Below are 20,163 nucleotides of genomic sequence, written 5' to 3'. Positions count from 1 at the left end.
AATAAAACTTTATTTACTTTTTAAACGTTAAGGTTGCCCAGGGTACCTAGAGAACCAGTTTCATACTGGCATCACTTAGAATTTTAACCAGGTTGTGTTAAGTCAAGTCCACGAGTGAAGTCTTTGGTTTTCAGACTAGTAACCAGAGGGCCATTTCATTTAGTCCACTCAGACTTATATTTAGGGTCATTCAAAATACAAAATACATTAGGAGGTGCTAATTTTGGCTTCGTGCTCATGTGAACATCCTGTTCACTATTTCCCTCCAAGTTGGTTTTTCCAGCATTTATTCTGCATTTTGAACTCAAAGATGAACTTTGATATAGCAAATACTTCACCAGAACCTCCATATAAGTTTTTCTGTTGCACTGGGTATATAACAAGTTTAAGTAAACTTCTCATTTGTTGATTTACAAGTATACTGACATTTAGTTTCAAATGTGTTTTTTAAATTTTTAGGTTGGCTTGGGAGAAAAATTCAGACATAAAGGGTCATTTCTCTATGCCTCATTAGTGAGACTAACTGTAGCATGGAGGACAGTAAAAACTTCCAAAGGAAAGCGGGGGAACTAATTAAACATGTACAATTCTTGATTTTTCCCATTCATCCATGAGAGAAAAGATGCATATGATCGACTAAATACTCATATTTGGTTGGAAAATGTATTCATTTTCCCTCTTGGAAACTCTTATACAATGGCACTTTGCATGTTTCATATATGCTGGCTTTTCTAACTAGATATGAATTCACAGCAGGTAAAAAGTTCCAGTTACCAATTTTGAATACAAACTATAAATTTACTCCAGATAATCAAAATATCAAGTAACTAGGACAGAGAGAATATAACATGATACATTCCAACCTCATGAAGATAAAATCTGAAAGGGCAATATGATTTGGTTTGTGTGTTTAAAAAAAATCAACTGAGAAATTTATTAAAACCAATTGTAGACAACTGGCGGCGGAGGTGGGGGGGGGGAGAATCTCACCATATCCAGATTAATAAAACACTTGAAAAAACATATAAATTTAATAATAAACATTATGGTCAGGCTGTTTATTAAGGAGGCAACCACACGTACAAGTTCGGCTATCGAAATGTTTGTAAATCAAACTTCATGTGATCTAAAAGGACCATGCGTAATGTCAAAAATTGATGCCTGTACATTCAATAAAAAGTTAATTTAAACATACATAGTCTAGATCATTCTAGTTATACAAACATCTGGGGACACATATGTATCTAATTTCCTTTCAAAAAAACTTTTTTATAAAAGTGATGTATTGAGATAATAATTTTAAAAAGTATCTGACAATTATGAATGGTCCCCAGTTTTACAAAATGTGATTTCCAGGGTATGAAAACTGAAAAAAGTCAACTCTTTAGAGAGTGTTTTATATTACAAACAAGTTTTGTAGAAAAATGATCCAGCAAATGCTTGAGTTAAGAATATTTATATTTTTTCCAATTTTTTACACTTTTATTAACACACACAAAAATAACATTCAAACACTGAGAAAATTAAATAACTTTGGAAGCAGAGCTCATCTCTTTCTGCTTACATATAAGTGACAATTCTGGGCTGTTGGCACAAAAAAATAATCAACATTCATAAAACCCCTACTACTATATATCAAACATAAGTTAAAATCATAGGCACTAGATTATCAAATCCACATTTCCCCTGTAAGACTAACCACAGTGAATCCTCAGATTTTCCCAAACAGAAAAATTGGCAACACACAAAGGCTTTCTAGTAAAAAGGCAATTTTTCTCTTTAGGAAATTAAAAGCCAATAGTCTGTGGTAGTAAACAGCAGGTAAAATAATACTTTACCCAACTCAGATCCAAATACATTTTTAACAAGTGATGAAATATTTTAATAAAAAAAATAGACATTTTTTTCTGATGCAGCCATTTAAAAACAAAGTTAAATAACCTGAATACTCCTTTTGAAACTGATAATCTAACTTAAAAATGTAATGGGTGTTTCATAATAGAGTTAAATTTCCTCTTAATTATTAGATTGCAGCATATATATATATATATATATATATATATACACACACACACATATATATATATATATACATACACACACATAGTTTTTGCAATGTTGCACAGAAAACTGAGACCTATTTTGTTTTGTGTATATGTGGTTTTAAAAAGCGAAAGTGGCTAGTTCTTTTGCTTAGATTTTTACATGGTATGCCCCCCACACCCAAAGCAGATGCTTTATCTTCTTCTGAAAAGCAACATTTTTTTGTTCATCATGTGGAATTCTGGCGCCATCCTTTCCTGACCTACCCCCATCACCCTCAAATTCAAGGATAAAATTTCTTCCTTGAATTATACACCCAAATCCAGTAGCACTGACAGTTTAAATCTCCAGCTGCTTGTGCTGACTGAATGACTCCCTACCTGTCAAGCTAATAGACTACCACGGTGTCAGTTACGGCAGGGGTCTTAGTTTTATCATTCCCTCAACATGTCAACCTCAATGCTACCCGAATATCAGGCTTCCCATTTCTCTCTCAATTTCTTTTGCCAACTTACAGAATGTCTTGGACTAACAGGAAATGAACTTATGTTCAAATCTCTAAAGTCCTTTACGTGACCTGACTGCCAATATGTTAGAGCTGTTCAAATTAAATATTTAAAAACAGACATCTCACCATGAAAAACGAGAAGCCTGATACAGAAGGACGCTGCAGTCTGGTAATAGTCTAATAAAACCGAAACAAGTGTTTCCCAGGGTATACATAAGGACCATTAGAGAGCAAGTATTTAAACGTTAGTCACATGTAGTAGGTTCCATTTATTACCAAAAATGCAAAAAACGATGTAAGGCAGAATCTAAGTCAAAAGGGACAGTATTTTCAAAGGATGTTTATACAGTTACTCAGTTTAAAGTGGACCAACTTAGGCAGGATTCAGAAGGCTGTTTTCCTACCACATAACAGACCGTTGTATCATTTAACAGTAACAATATAACTGTCATTGCCAGGGATTTTGTAAGTTAAGTGCATAGATTTCCCCTTGCCTCACTGTATGGTTTTGTTCCAGGTTATAAGCACTGAGGTGGTGGTATTTATATCAAGAATAAAGACACATGTTACTTGCTCTTTCCCATCATAGCAACCTGCCAATAAAAACAAGATCTCTTGGTTCTGTAACAGATAACAGCAAGTGGAGAAGTTGGCTTCAATAGCAAAGGCTATCTTTCCTGAGCCAGGAGCTATAAAGTTAGAAAGATTGTACAACTGACATTGAGCCCTTTTGGCAATCAAAACAAACACAGAAATCCGATGTGTCGATGCAACATGACGGATGCACGCGGTAATGCTACCTGGTGGTGGTGACGTGGCGCTACATCCAAAACTTACAATTAAACAAAATGACAATTTTTCTAATGAGTCTGCAAAAATAATTTATAGAATTGTTCCAAATTTAGGTATCAAGTTTTAAATCTCTAGCCCAGATTTCTTCCCACTCCATCCACCTCCATCTCAGTCTAGTTTCTTAGAGTACCTGTGAAACACTAGTGAAACATTTTAGATAATTAGAATATTAGTTCTCATGAAAACAAGTATTTATTGATACCATTTAAACAGTAAATTACGTTGAATGTGAAGTTTTGGATAGCTTCCATTCACCATTTTCTTGTGCACAAAGGTACTCTCTCATTTACAAATGGGCATTTTCTCTTTGGCATCCATTAGTTTGTTTGCCCAGATATTGGTGTCGGTCAAATATTAAAAAATCGACTTAGTTTGTATTAAACAAAACTAAAAGTGATTCCATGGAGAGTGATTGTATGATTACCAAACACATCTGATGTTAAATGTCATTAAAGTGCTGCTTGATCATCTCTGTCAGTTTGTGCTAATTAAGACAGAGAGGGCTGGGATTTTATAAATCCCAAGAGTCTTATCTGAACAGTCTGCATATAAAAGTTGCCTTTCAGCCTGGTGAAGGGGTATCCATGACGCTGTGGACCTCTGCTTTCTTGTCTTTGCTGGTCAGTAACAGCCATCTTTCCAACTGTCATCTTTCATGCTACCATAGGTTTTAGGAGCTGGCAAGGATCTGAAATAAAGCAATTTTATAAAGTGATTTGCAAGGCCTGAATGAAACATTACCACACTACCTCCCACAGACGGAAACTACTTTGCCGGCAGCATCACAATCCAATGGAGGCGATTCCAGGGACTATTGAGATCAAAGCTCTAAACAGCTATCGGCACGACCATCCCACACTCAGTATTTCCACAACTCGCAAGTTTTACTGGGCCTCAGACTTCACTAACCTCTTTTTGTTAAAATAGCTACTAAAGAAAAGATTGTCTCATCTCCTCAAACTGCATGGATTGCCTCTTGCTTTCATTCGAGGGGAAGAGTACTGACTGTGGCAGTCGAAGCTTAGTGTCACTGTCACTAGGCAGAAGGCAGTGGTGCTTAAAAGGACTTGGAAGTCAGACATACTTGGAACTGAAGGTCTTATTAGTTGTGTTGTCTTAGAATTACTTAGCCTCACCAAATTTCAATATTCTTCTATGAAAAGAAGGAGTACCAACAGTACTTACATGTTGAGTGTTATTGTAAAAATTAATAAGGTACAGATAAGTTACTTAGGACAGTGCATAGCACAAAGCTGTTGTACACTACTACTGAATTCAGAAATGTAACATGTTTATCTTAGAATAAAAAGCAATTCAGTCTAAATGCTTGGGGGATGAAAGCATTTTTTTTAATGCAAATAAAGTTTTATTTGACACCTAAATTTACTGATGGTGGTAATCACATTCCTGAAAGGTAGATGAAGATTACAGGCGCATGGTCCCCAGCCTGGCTGGGCTCAGAATCACCTTCAGATTAAACAAACATAAAACAGCATCCCCACAGACTTTGGGCTTCTTTGCGGGAAGAACTTAGGCCTCTATATTTATATAAATTCCACAGGAGATTCTGAATTGTAGCAAAGTTTGCAAAACCACCGTCCTGGATTATAGTCAGACTTGGCAGCTAGATTTTATCTTAAATCTTACTCTAGACTTTAATATTGAATATTATATTGAATTTTATTAAATATTATTATATTCAAAATGAGCAAATATCACAACCAAATTGAGTGGCTCTAATAGATTTTTCTAGGAGTTCTCTGAGATGCTTAATCATGTTAGGCATCTGGGCAAATATAATCAAAACCAAAGTAGCATAATATCCTAATGTCACAAGTGAGGTTTTCTTTTAAACCAATAAAAAAATGTTTTATTCAAACTGTACTCGGAGTCTAGTGGGAACACCCTGATGACACTCTATGCTCACTACCCATGCAAAGATGAGGGGACTTCCGGGCTTTCCTACGCTCAGCATGTGGACACGGGGCATCTGCCACTTACCTGCGGACAGGCTGTGCAAGTTTGCTGCGAGGCACTGGTATCCCCCCAGCAGAAGGGGCGCTGGGTCTGGGCAAGCCACTTCTCATCACGGCTGTCCCTGCAGGTCTGGTTAGAGTGGCGCTGTTGATATTGCTGGGAGGATTTGCTGGGACCGTGTTCTGAACCAGCGGAGGCCCAGGTGACGAGGTGGTTTGTGTGAGTTGTGTTGTTTCCTGGCTACCAGGAGAACCGGAGCCATGGTTACTAAATGCTTTCACTGGCTGCCGGAGAGCCAAAGGAGATGGTGCTGCAGGGGAGCGGAATTTGCCTGGAGAAGGTACTGCAGAATGGCAAAGAAAAATCAGTCTTTTCAGTAGAAACCAAGTATAAGTTGAAACCACTGCTTTATATGACACTCGATAACTGGACACAGTATAGCTGTATTCACGAAAGCCCACTCTATAGAAATGCAAGGAATGAGGACTATTTTCTGGACTAATTAAAAAAAAAAAAAAAAAGAACTGGTGCCCCCTATGTAACCCCGTCCTCACTCAGAGGCCGGTAACCATCCTTGGCAACAGCACAGTAACTGGGCCAGCAGGCACTGCGTCCTCTGCTCCACGAAGCACTAACCTGGGCCACATTCTAGCGGTGGAAAGAGAGGTGGGCCACCAGATGGCTTGCTAGACTTGGAAGCATGTTCCCCTCAAAGATACATTCATGTAAACATGGATCAGGTATCTGGTGGGTGGCTATTCCTCCAAGTCCTCTACCACCTACAATGTAACTTAAAATTTAGAAACTAAAAGTTGTTCTTAAAAATGCAAAAAGACCTGACTGCTTCTATAGTTGTGCTTCAGCAAATAGGGAAGTTATTAATCTAGGGGCACATCTAGAGGTACATGAAGTCACATGATAAAGATAGTTCATTTCTCTGAAATGTCAATTCTACTAAGCAGTAAGTCAAAACACTTTCATATTAAAATACGAATATGTGAAAGAATAAAATGTAGAATTTGCACTAATTTTTAAGCCAAACTAAGTTCAAATAAATTTTATTGTGGTGGTCCCTTAGCATTATTAGTTCAGATCTCCTGGAGGACAGACATATTCACCCTTCCCTATTTACTCTGTTTGGATAAATGACCTCTGGAAGGGCATCCGTTTTAGTTTCTTTAAATGCCCATGGATGGCTACACACAGTGTAAACAAAACATATTACCTTAACATGCTTTACCTAACAAAGAACTCTGGGGTGGGTTCAGAGAGAATGAGGGAAGGGGAAGACATGGATCAGAAAGAGGTCACCCTATTCTCTCTCAGCCTCTATTGCTTCGGGGAGAGTATGAGTGAAGAGAAAGCGTGGGACAGGGCTTGGTCCTAAGACAGTAAAATGGAACATTCTACACTTCATCCTTCTCTTTTACTAATCCGTCTAAAGGATATAAATAACAGTAAGATCTACTACGGTAGTGGGTAGGACAGAAAAGAATGGATGGATCTGGTCACTTTTCATCTGGTGTCTGGGAGTAAGAAGAGAGGTTAAGCCTTAGCTTCAAAACTCCAAAATAGGGGAAATCCATCTCCTACCTTCCATTAAGTTACCTTCCACTTTTGTACATCGCCTCTTTCCTTCCCAGCGGATCTTCCCTGCCTCTGTCTGATCAGAGTCCCAAATGGCAGCGCCTCTGAACTTAAGATATACGAGGCCTCAGTACTTGTAGTCAAATTATCTCTGTCTGGCTCCAAAAACTCAAGAGCCAAGCAAGATTCTCAAACTTGACTGTGTGTCTGAATCCCAAGGAGCTTTTTTTTTTTTTTAAAAAAAAAGTATGTAAGCCCTGGCACCACCCCCAGAAAATCTAATCTAGAATAAAACTCAGATATTTATTTTAAAACCATCATAGAAGCTTCCTGCCATGACCGCAAACTGGGGAGGGGCTTAATTCCCTGCTGTAAACACCTATAAAACTGGACAAAATATATAAAACAGTTTTCAAATATTGGACGACAGGCAGTACGGGACTGTAACCCTGCAAGAAAGGAAATAAATGTGTGCCCTGGGAGCAGCCTGGTCTTTTTGGTTTTGTTTTTTTGAGGGGAAACTGGAGACACTTTTTGGACTGTAGAGCAAGGAGGAGGTGCCGAGCAGATCAAAGTTATCTTGTTGAACTGAGAAGACAAACATTGGAATCTGAGGGACAGAGCACTTTAGAGGAGGCCGCTGCTCCAGGAGACTACAGCTCAGCTGAGGGGTCGGCCTCAATCTTTGGCTGAATAGTGAGCTGTGCGTGTACCGAGCGGAGCTCCATGCGACTGGGCAAAGAAGGACCGAGTCCTGTAAACAATTTGCAAAGCTCATAGAAGACGAGGAAACATCTGAGTTTCAACCAGTTAGAGTAGAGAATCCTTGCCGAACACCCAGGGCAATCAGGAGACACTCCACAGGAAATAAGCCAGCCCTAGAATAAAGCTGCTCTAAATCCATTCTAACAAATGTTGAAAACAAGCCTCCAAAGTAGGGGTCAGCAAACTACTAGGCATGAGCAAGTGAACTTTCTGTAAGCGAAGCTGCCTGAGGACACGGCAACACCATGTTTTATATGTTGCCTATGGCTGCTTTCTCGCTGCAGGAGCACAACAGAGACCACATTACTAACCACTGTCACCCCAATAAATTTTAGTTAAAAAACAACAACAAAAAAACCGAGATCATATCATGCACAGTCCTAAAATATTTACTATCTGGCTCTTTGAGAAAATGTTTGCCGATTCCTGCTATAGCAGCTCAAACTGATCCACAACAAAGCCCAACGTTATCTAAAAGCAGGTAAAAAGCCAACACAGAACAACGTAAAACTTCTTAATGTCCATTAGCTAATAAAACTTAGTAGGCATATAATGAAATAGAAAAATGATAACCAAATGAGAATAAAAATTAGTCAATAGAAATAGACCAAAAAATCACAGGGATGACTGAATTAGCAGGCAAGGCCTTTAAAAGAATATGCTTAAGGATATAAAGAAAAATGTAAACATAATGAGGTGAGAAACAAAAGATTTTTAAAAGAACTAGATATAACTTTTAAAGATGAAAAACTTATATCAAAAATGCTAATTTCAGTGAGTGGGAATAGTTTCGATGTTGCAGAAGAAGCACCTGAAGCCGTAACAGTAATATTTAACCAAACTGAAGCATACAGAGAATAAAAAGACTAAAAAACAAATGATAAAGCCTCAATAACTTACAGGTCAGTTATCATGTGGTCTAATAGATGGACGGAGGGTATGAGTGGGACAGAAAAAGATTTTAAGAAAGAATGGAGGAAAATCTTCCAAATTTGATGAAAACTATAAACTCACATATCTAAGTAGTTTAAAAAATACCCAATCAGGGCAAAAAAATCATGGAACACCACACCATAATTATATTTCTAAAAATGAATAATAAATATAAAAAGTTTAAAAGACCTTTAAAAACAGACAGAGGAATGAAGATAAAGTACAGCCATAGCTGGGAATACGGTTCTCGAAGCAATAGTGTGTCCAGGTTCCTAGCGACTGCTACACAGCCTCTTCTGGAAGAAAATGGAAGGTGTCCACAGGGTCCAAGTACCGCTGAACTGCAAATTTCACGGCCTTCACAGAAGGCTTTTTTTTGCTTTACGTAATCCATCTTCCCCTTTCTATAGGTGACTATCAAAGTGTTTTCTCACTTCCATTCTCTATAGTCCCCTCTCTGTCGCCCTTGCCAGACCAGTCTCTACCCAAGTGATTTCACCGTCTTCCTGGAGGCTCACTGGAAAACCGAGGCTCTACGTCTCTAATTCCTCAACTCACTACCTAAGGGTGGGGATTGGCCCTATTCCTTCCAGTACCAACTCCAGAAAAGCCATTTTCAGTTCTAGCTTTTACCACAGTTGGGAGTCTTTTAACCAGAATTGTTTTGGTGGGGACACAGGTTTAAGATAGTAAAGTTCAGAGGAGGTTGATGGGTTCCAAAAAGTAATTTGCAAAAGTCCGGGGAGTTGGAGTTAGATGGAAATGAGGTCAGATTAAGAGATGCGCTAAGACACTGTGAAAGACAAATCTGGTAGACGGAGGACTCCTGGGCTTCCTTCTGATGGTGACTGACATAAAGGGGATAGTGAAATGAGGCCGAGCACTGATGAGGCGGAGAGTGCTGCATTTCTACATGACAGCCTTAAATATAATGGAATATATTTATAATGTTTTGACTATTTTATTCAAATCTTATCTTAAAAATAAGCTTTGTGAAAAGCATCTTTCCTTCTGGAAACATTTCTGACTACCATTTTACTATTAATAGCTATGCTAGGGAAATGGTTGTCTCCCGAAATTTTTTAAAAATATAAATCTCAGACATCTGCTTGGGAAAATGAAATAGATGTATTTCCCCCTATTTCTCCCACTATGTATAATTTAAAACATTGGGCATTACCTATAAAACAGACATATGAAGAGTCTGAAAGGCAGAGAGAAGAAAAACTGCCTAAGAACCTTGAAACCTGACGGATGATGTGTAATGAGTCCCAGGGTTTTCTTTCTGCCTCTTACATCCCACATTGGAGCTGAAGAAGCTGGCAACCTGGTGAAGCCAGTGGGTATGACAGACCAAAACAGCCTGCTCTCTAGCCAAAGGATTAGGAAAGAAAACTTTTAGATAATAACTTTCAACTCCAGGCAAACAACACAGAAGGAACTGTGGCCCTACTCCCACCCCTGCCAGTAAAGGACAGCAGGAAGCCTAGACTTCTGTTTGCAAAGCTTAACAAGGCACTGCAATGCCCTCTCCAGGGAGGGGTCAGAGAAGGCAGTAATGAGGTATTCTTCCCCCTCCCCTTGTGTTGGTATCACAGGAAGCCTAGTGGAGAGTCAGGACTTTCATGACCGTTCGTGGTGACAAGGCGACCCCTACCACAGTGTGAGCAGAGACAACGTGGGGAGCAAGAACTCCTACCTCCACCAAGCCGGCACCTCCTCCTTGGGTGTCAACAGAGCCTGAGCAGAGAACCTGGGTTTCTATATCCAACTAGGAGTAAAGAAATGTCCCTGCTCCCCATCCACTAAATACCGGTGTGGTATCAGAGAAAGACAAAAAAGAGAAGGCTTAAATGAGATCCAGAATCAAGTAACATAGAACAAAATGCCCAGATTTCAATCACAAATAACTCATCATACTAAGAACCAGGAAGATCTTAAGCTGAATGAAAAAATAATAATAGATGTTAATACCAAGAAGACAGATGTTAGAATTATCTGACAAAGATTTTAAAGTAGTCATCATGAACATTTGAAATCTGCAAAAATAGAAAGTCTCAGCAAAAAAAAAAAAAAAAAATCAAATGGAACTTTTAAAACTGAAAATAGTAACCAAAATTAAAAAAAACTCAATGGATGTGCTCAACATCAAAATGGAGAGGACAGAGGAAAGAATCAGTCAATTGGAAGATAGAACAAAAAAACATTACCCAATCTGAACAACAGAGAGAAAATGGACTGAAAAAAAGATAAAGAGAGCTTCAGGGACCTATAGAACTCTTAACAAAAGGCCTGACATTTGCAAGTCATCAGAGTCCTAAACAGAAAGGATAAAGAGAGAGAAAACAAATCATATGCTGAGAAATAATGACTGAAAACTTCCCATATCTGGTAAAGGACATAAATCCACAGATTCAAGAAGTTTAGTAAACACCAAACAAGATAAATATAAAAGAAATCCATGCCACGACACATAGTCAAACTTTTGAAAACTAGTAACAAGAAAAAAACTTGAAATAAGAGAGAGAAATAACAACTAATCTGTAGGGGAAAAAGAATTCTAACCACAGTGGGTTTCTCATCATTGACACATAGAGGCCAGAAGAATTGGCACAATATTTTTCAATCTGAAAGAAATATCAACCCAGAATACTATACCCAGAGAAAATGTCCTACAAGAATTAAGAGGAAATCAAGACATTCTCAGACCAAAAACAAAACAAAACAAAACAAACCCCAAACCCAACACCAACAAAAAAAGACAAAACCAAGAGAATTTGTGGCCAGCAGACCTACCCTAAAGAATGGCTAAATATGTTCTGAACAGAAAGGAAATGATAAAAAGAAGGAAACTTGGAATATCAGAAAGCAAAAATATGGGCAAATACAACAGGCTTTTCCTCTCCTTGAGATTTCAAAATTATATGTAAAGGTTAAAGAAAAAATTGTAACACTGAAGTGGGTGAAAATGTACGTAGAGGAAATATTTAAGACAATTATAAATGGGTCAAAGTAAAGTGACATGAAGGAAAGGAAAGTTTATATACTTGAGTTGAACTGGTAAAATGATGACACCAACAGACTGTGACATACATAACATCATGTTATATATACATAATGTAAGATAATGCAACCATTGCAATAACTGTGCAAATGTACACACTCAAAAACACTACAAGTCAAAATAGATTCTAAAGAATGTTCAAGTAACCCACAGGAAGGCAGGGAATAGAAAATAGAGAAATGAGAAACAGAAAACAACAAATAACATGGGGGACCTAAGCACATAGTTATGTGAAATGTAAATGGTCTACTTACACCAATTATAAGACAGAGATTTGGCAGAGTACATTAAAAACCATGGCCTAAATTTATGCTGTCTACAAGAAACTTACTTCAAATATAACAACATAGACTGAAAGTAAAAGGGTGAAAAAAGACATATCATGCAAACAACACAAAAGGAAAGCATGAGTAGCTATGTCAGCATCAGATAATTAAAAAGAAAATAACGAGGGACAAAGAGAGATAATACACAATGATAACAGAGCCAAACTACCAAGAAGACATGACAATCCTAAATGTGTATGTACTAAACAACAAAGCTGTAAATATATGAAGGAAAAACTTAATAGAACTGAAAGAAGAAATAAACAAATCCACAATTATAGCTGGAGATTTCAACATCTCCTTCTCAGCAACTGGTAGAACTAGACAGAAAATCAGCACGGATCTGGGGGACTCAGTGTCACCATCATCACAAGATCTAACTGACATTTATAGAACAGTCCACTCAACAACAGCAGATACACATCCTTCTCAAGTGACCACAGAATATACACCAAGATAGACTGTATCCTGGGCCATAAAGCAATACCCCCCCAAATTTAAAAAGAAGTGAAAGAATACTTTCTCTGATCATAATATAATTAAACTAAAAACCAATAATTAAAAGATAACAAAAAGATATATACTTCTCAACAATATACTTCTCAATGGAAATTAAAAAGTACATGGAATGGAATACAAATTAAAATACAAAATATCAAAATTTGTGTCATAATTTGGAAGAAAAGTCTTAAGTTACTAGTAAGTTCCTCCTTCAAAAACCCAAAAAAGTAGAGCAAAATAATATCAAAGCAAACAGAAGGAAATAATAAAGAACAAAAATTAATAAAATTGAATATAGAAAAATAGAGAAAATAATCAATGAAACAAAGCTGGTTCTTTCAAAAGGACAATAAAATCAACTAGCTTGATGAAGGAAAAGAGAGAAAACACAAATTACCAGTATCAGTAATGAAATGGGATATCACTACAGACCCTGAAGACATCAAAAGGATCATAAGGATTACATTCCTACAGACATTAATTTGACAATTTAGATGAAATCGACCAATTTCTCAAAACACACAAACTACCACAACTCATCTGATATGCAATAGATAAGTTCAGCAGCCACATAATTAAGGAAATTGATTTTTGTAATTAAAAAACCTCCAAAAAAGAAATATACAGGCCTATATGGTTTCACTGAGAAATTCTAACAAATGTTTAAAGAAGAATGAACACCAATTGTACATACTCTCTACCAGAAAATACAATAGGCGGGAACACACATCAATTCATTTTATGAAGCTACTATTACCCTGATATCAAAACCAGAAAAAGACAGTTTCAAAAAAGAAAACTACAGACCAATGTCCCTCATTAATAAAGACGCAGAACTCCTTAACAAAATATTAGCAAATAGAAGTAAGTGATATGTAAAAAAATATGTAGAACATGATCAAATGAGATTTATTCCAGGATGCAAAGTTGGTTCAATATTCGAAAAACAATTAATGTAATCCACCACAAAACAGGCTAAGGAAGAAAAATCACATGATCATATCTACTGATGCAAGAAAGCATCAGACAAAATCCAAACATTCGTGATAAAATTCTCAGGAAAATAGGAATAAGGGGAACGTCAACTTGATTAAGAGCATCTACAAAAAAATCTACAGGGAATATTATACTTAATGATAAAAGACTGAATGATTCCCCTTTAAGATCGGAACAAGGCAATGACATACGTTCTCACCACTGTTATTCAACACAGTACTGAAGTTCTAGACAGTGCAATAAACAAGAAAAGGAAATAAAAGGCATGTAGATTAGGAAGAAAGAAACTGTCTCCATGATTGTTTATGTAGAAAATCCCAAAGAACCTACAAAAATCAACTGGAAATATTCAGTTCAATAAAATCAAAGGATGGAAGATTAACATACAAAAATTGACTGTATTTCTATATACCAGCAATAAATATATGAAAATCAAAATAAAAAAGTACTAATCATTTGCATTGCCCCCCCCAAAAGAGAAAAGAAATATTTAGATGTAAATTAATTAAAACAAAGCTTAGCAAATATCATAGGTTAATTATGAAATGAACTGAGTAATATGTGTAAATTGTTGGTAAATGTAAAATATTACACAAATTATAAGGCATGTCATATCCATGCCTTATCTTAAGAATATGGCACCTTTTTGCCTGTTGCCGCTGAGTTCTCTGGAAAGATACTCAACAGTGCCACTCAAAACAGTCTCCTAAGCTGTCCTTATAAATTAACTAAAATACAGGGATTAAGTAAGTTAGGCTCTATTGCCCACATTATGACAGGTTATAGTTTACTCAGTTTTGGATATTGAGAATTACACTTGAATCAAGGCATAAAATGAAGGAGTGTTATCTGCTCTGAGCAAGAATTAGAACTCTATTTATAAAACTGACATATGACTAAGAATGCTAACCTTAGTGTCTAAGTTAAGTCATCTCTAAAATGCTACGGTGGGTGATATGAGGACTTATATTTTTAAAATATTCATTTTTGTCTTTTAATAAAAGCATTTAATAAAGATCCTAAGTTTGTTTTCTAATTAAGCTTTAGATAGTTCAGCAGGTACTTAAAAAATGCTAAAATGGAGAAACTGAGTAAATTATTAACTGTTTTTTAGCCTGATAGTCACTTAATCTATAATGTTTTATAAATATATCCTACATGTATCTAGCAATATAAAAATTAGAAACTCCAAGTGGTTTCCTTCACAGTTATGTCTCCACCAAACTATAAATTACATTAATTGTATAATTTTAAAAATATGTAAATATCCCATATATAGTTTGCAATAAAAATACACATGTCAAACATGGGCCACCGTGACTAATGGGGAGGATAACATTTATTAAAATACACGTGCCATTCAATTATTTAACAAATAAAGAATAAGGACAGAAATACTTCCTTGTCAACTATCCCTTACTGTATCAAGTTACATCATCCCACTTACTCAATGGTCTGCGTACCGTCACTGATACTAATAGGTTACTGACATAATAGGGACTTAAAAATAAATTCTGATTGTGAAAGACCACAGAGATGAAGTAAATATGATTCTCTCATTACAAACTTAAGAAATCCTTATTAAAAGTTACCAGCGACTATTTACTCCAAACTTTTTTCTCTGCAGAGAAGGAAAATTACCACAACCACAGAGATCAATTGAGCAAATAACCAGGAAAGTCAGAACTTGAACCCAGGTCTCTCAATTCCCAGATTCGTATTCTTTACTGGGAACACATCTGGGGGTAGAAATTAAATTATTTTTACCATTTTAATTTTCAACTCTGAAAGTTTATTTGTAAGGCTACTATACCCCAGTCAGGTTTCATTAGATAGAACATCAAGGCATGTTAAATTTGTAATGGCTGACAAGCAATCATAAAAAAATTAGGCATAGAAGCCTTTGATTTCTTCTTCCATTAGTGTACATAACTCACCATCATTTTTGTAAGCATATAGTTATCAAAGAAAATATATTAAACATAAGAGACATGAAGAAACCCCTGGAAATGGGCTTTACTAGCTTTTCTTACATATATACATACAAAAGACTGATAGATATGAATAAGCTGCCACAAAATATTTGCACCATTATTCAAAATAAACGAAAAATAGAAACAACTTAAATGTCCACCAACTGATGAATAGATAAACAAAATTTGGTATATCTATACAGTGGAATATTATTTGGCAATAAAAAGGAACAAAGTACTAATAGATGCTACAATATGATAAGCTTTGGTAACATTATGCTAAGTGAAAGAAGCCAATCACAAAGATCATATATCGTATGACTCCACTTACATGAAACATCCAGCAGAGGCAAATCCATAGAGACAAAAAGACGCGTGGTTGCTGGGGCTGGACGGAGTAGAGAATGGGGAGTTACTGCTAATGGGTACAGTGTTTCTTACGGAGGTGATGAAAAGCCCTAAAATCAGACGGTGGTTAATAGCTGCTCCACTCTAAATATACTAAAAAACACTGACTTGTACACTTTCAAAGGCTGAATTTAAAAGCAGGGGAGGGAATAAAGGCAAGAAATCTCAGAAAATAAGCAGCAGTAGTTTTAAACAGTTTTCCAAAACAACAGAAGAGGGAGCTCTAGGGTCATAAAATTAGAAAATTTTAAATCAAGCTTTTTTCCTAAAATGTTTATAAAAACTAATTTCACAGAAAAAGGAGCACAAAAAAGGACTGAGGCCAAATCTCACATAAAGTTTTTATAAGAGAAAAAGAGAAAAAATCAGAATAACACTGTTGGAGGAGGTCATCAAGAAGATGTTACCATCAATTGACCTACAGGCTGGACCCAGGCAGTTGGAGGCCCCTCACCCCGCTCCTCTGTCGTTGGAACGCGCATTCTGCTTGCCTTTCCTGCTCTCAGCAGCTGCTCCTAGGATGCAGCCTTGAGACAGAAATGTGGTGTTGAGACTACCTGACTGAACCCAGTTAAGGCCTCCTGAATACACGCCTGACCCCTCAGTTATGGCATCTATATAAACTTGTAAGATTCTGGTAGGCAGGTGTAGAGATCTACTTGTCTTACATTCCACCAGAGACCAGCCTCATAAGTCCCTGCCACCTACCAGTCTGGTGTGGTTTGCCTCTTTCTTTGATCTCTCCCTGTCTTCTGTCTTCCACATAAGGGGGCCAGTTTCAGATTACACGTGGGAAGCTCGGGAGGAGGTTGCAAACCAACACACTTCTACTAATGGTGGGACCTCGCCAGAAATCATAGTCCCTGTGCACACACATTAAAAAGGTGAAAGTTTTAATCTAATATTTCAAATTCTAAAAACCTTTAAGAAAATGATACAAGATAGGAAAGAACATTGTAAATTAGGATGGGAAACACGAAAAAATGAGGTGAAGGAACACAGAAAAGAATCAGAAAAGAAATCATTTTAAAATAAAGTCTAAGGTAGGAGGAACACAAGAGGCACCACACATAATAGATCACGCCCTACGAGAAACAATGAAAAGAAACTTTTGTAGAACAAGAATAAAATATGAAAGATGAAAAGGATTAAAAAGAAGGCAACAGATATAGAAGACAGGCAAAGAACATCCAAAATGTATACAACAAGAATGCCCATAAAAAAGAAAACAAAGCAAGAGAACAACACTAAGCGATTAATTGAAAAGAACTGGTCTGCAATTGAAGAATTGAAGAACACTTCTAACTCCATATTGAAAGAACACGTCACATATCTGGGGAAATCAACTCAGGATGACCAACACCAAGACATACATTCTCATAAATTACTGAACTTTAAAAGGAAAAGAAAACATCTTTTGGACATCCAGATAAAAAGACCAAATGACTGTAACAGAAACAATTCTTTATTCCCGACAAAAATGGAGTAAAATATTTAAGATACTCAGGGAAAGAAAATGTGAGCCAAAGATTTCATATCTAGCTAATGACTTTCAAATATAAAAACAACAGGCAAGCTGTCATCAGCATGCAAAAACTGAGGGAATGGATAACTTCTTCTTGGGGAAGCTACTAGAGAATGAGCTTTAACCAAGAAAAATGACTAGTAAGACAATAGCATACAGACTGATGGTAAGCATCAAATATATATATTTAAATGCAGAGCTAAGACTAAAGGAGGCATATAAATGAAAGTATGTAATAGTTATTTGACAATGTAAAGACAGTATAACTGTAAAAAAAGGGAGCAAGTGTATGCAAAAAATTTTATAAACTGTTTTCAGTAATCATATGTTATTATGCTAATGCCACCCCTAGAAGATTCTGTGTATCATATGGGATAATACAAATTATTAAATGATAGTCTATGTGTTGCTGAGAGATAGGATTCCCAGAGCAGAATAAAGAAGATAAAGATATAAGCTTAAAAAGTTTAAGTAATTACCCTGAAGCCCTGAATTGGAATAGGAAGTATCAGCATGAACTCACTAAGACATGTAATCTTAAAAAATACATAGACACAAATAAATCTACACGTATATTCTAGCTCTAGTAACTGAAAAGACCTAGAAACAATGACCAGCCCATTTTTAGCAATGGGCATAGCTAAAACATCACATTTCAATTCTGAAATACCATTTGCTACCAAAAGACACCAGGACTTTTGGAGGAAATGACTAAATCCAAGTCTAGGGCAAAAAATGTATAGGATGAGTTTATCTGGTCATACCGTTAGCAAGCAGTTACCCAGGACTACGAGGATTGTGTCAAAAAGCCTTGAAAGCCAACTGGAAGCTTCCCCCAAAGTTCAGAAAATACCCAGAATGGATTGAAACACATAAAAAAAAGTTTAAATCTGTAAGTTCATAATGACATACGTAGGAAAATATTGGCCACCTTTGGAGGACGATAGGTTGTCAATTTTTTTATTTTGTAAACTGGTAAATAAAAGGAAAAAACAGGCATTTATTCTGAATTTTGTAATGGAACTGTGCCACTGGGTTTCCAAAGAGTAAGGAAAAGTTTCTCTTCACACAGGTATTTTGACAAGAAATAGAATGCTAGAATTGGAAGGACCCAATTTTGCAATGCAGTCAGTAGTCCCCTCCCTTATCTGTGGTTTTGTTTCTTGAGGTTTCAGTTATGTGTGGTCCTAAAATATTAAATGGAAAATTCCAAAAAAGACCCCCACGTCCTAAGCTTTAAGTTACAGGCCGTTCTGGGTAGCGTGAGGAAATCTTGTATTGTCCCGCTCTGTCCAACCCAGGACATGAGTCACCCCTCTGTCTAGTGTCCCTGCCGTACACGCTGCCCGCCCAGTAGTGACTTAGTAGTCGTCTCAATAATCAGATCGGTTATCCGAGGGAGACCACATTCACATAACTTTTATTACAGTATAGTTTTAATTGTTTTATTATGAGTTACTATTGTTAATCTCTTACTGTGCCTAATTTATAAGTTAAATTTTATCCAAGGTATGTATGTGTAGGAAAAAATAGTGTTTATATAGGGTTTGTTCTATCTGCGGTTTCAGGCATTCATTGTGGGTCTTGGAACTTGTCCCCCACGGGTAAGGGAAGACCATAGGACCAAATAAAGGAAGGATACAGGTATTAAGCATCAATGACTGCTAACACCACAATACAGAGGCTACCCTACCTTATGCATCTTTGCCTGCAGAAGCACCAGCACCTATAAAGTACTTTTGCCAAAAATAACAAAACTGAATCTAATTAAGTATCTAGATCCAACCACCAGTTTATAGCAAATACGGAGGAACCTGCTAAATGACATTATGGGAAAGACATTAGGTTGGTGTAAAAGTAATTGTGGTTTTTGCAATTGAACCTTTTAAACCGCAATTACTTTTGCACCAACCTAGTATCAACAAAACACAGCTTGTGAGAACATCTATAGGACAAATGATCTGGTGGTTTCTTCAAACAATAAGGGGACAAAAAGAGTTAAGACATTTAATCTTAACTATAAATTAAGAGAAACTTAAAAAGATACATATTAAAGAAACAAAATTATAGTTTTATTGCTTGGATGATAAAAATCATACTGAGAAGGAAGTGACTGCTATAAAAATTCAGAAGAACGACTGACTACCTTTGGGAGAGGGGTTAAGAGTGGACTGTTTGGAAGCAGACAGGTAGAGAGTGAGATAGCAAGTTCTAGTCTCTTGATAATGATGGTGGTTACAAGGCGGTTGCCTCGGAAGAATTCATTAAGCTCTCTCCGTAATATGGTTTTCTGATTTCGTATTATATTTTAAAATAAAGTTTAAAAAGGATTTATGATTAGTTCATTCACTTATTCTTTTCTTTAGATTCCGCATATAAGTGAGATCATATGGTATTTGTCTTTCTCTTTCTGACTTATTTCATTTAACATAATGTTCTCTAGGTCCATCCATGTTGTTGCAAATGGTAAGATTTCTTTCTTCTTTATGGCTGCGTAATACTCCATTGTATAAATGTACCACAGTTTCTTAATCCAGTCATCTACTGATGGGCATTTCGGTTGTTTCCAGGTCTTGGCTATTGTATATAGTGCTGCAAGAAGGTGAGAGGTTTTGGGAACGTACAGAGGGATAGTGGATGGGGGGAGGGGGGTTCACACAGTGTGAGGGATATAAATGATAAATGTCTAAGTTTTGCTTTGTCTT

At 36.6% G+C, this 20,163-nt stretch overlaps 1 protein-coding gene across 3 annotated transcripts in view; it reads right to left on the bottom strand.

Annotated features, from left to right (window-relative positions):
- Positions 1-2,800: 2,800 nt before the first annotated feature.
- The window catches only part of SLAIN2 (SLAIN motif family member 2), a 71,735-nt gene continuing 54,372 nt past the window's right edge, over positions 2,801-20,163 (bottom strand). For 2 of the 3 annotated variants that reach the window (XM_019741041.2, XM_019741039.2), the window contains 2 exons: positions 5,405-5,723; positions 2,801-4,091 (listed from right to left, as the gene is read on the bottom strand). In XM_019741041.2, the coding sequence (XP_019596600.1) occupies positions 4,025-4,091; positions 5,405-5,723 (386 nt within the window). In that variant the 3' untranslated portion in view covers positions 2,801-4,024. The remainder of the gene's footprint in view (positions 4,092-5,404; positions 5,724-20,163) is intronic. The other variant, XM_019741040.2, reaches the window with a different exon arrangement.

The sequence above is a fragment of the Rhinolophus sinicus genome, linkage group LG02, assembly GCF_036562045.2.
Source record: "Rhinolophus sinicus isolate RSC01 linkage group LG02, ASM3656204v1, whole genome shotgun sequence".
NCBI lineage: Eukaryota > Metazoa > Chordata > Mammalia > Chiroptera > Rhinolophidae > Rhinolophus > Rhinolophus sinicus.
The sequence above is the reverse complement of the archived record's forward strand: the minus strand, read 5'-3'. Positions and strand labels throughout refer to the sequence as shown.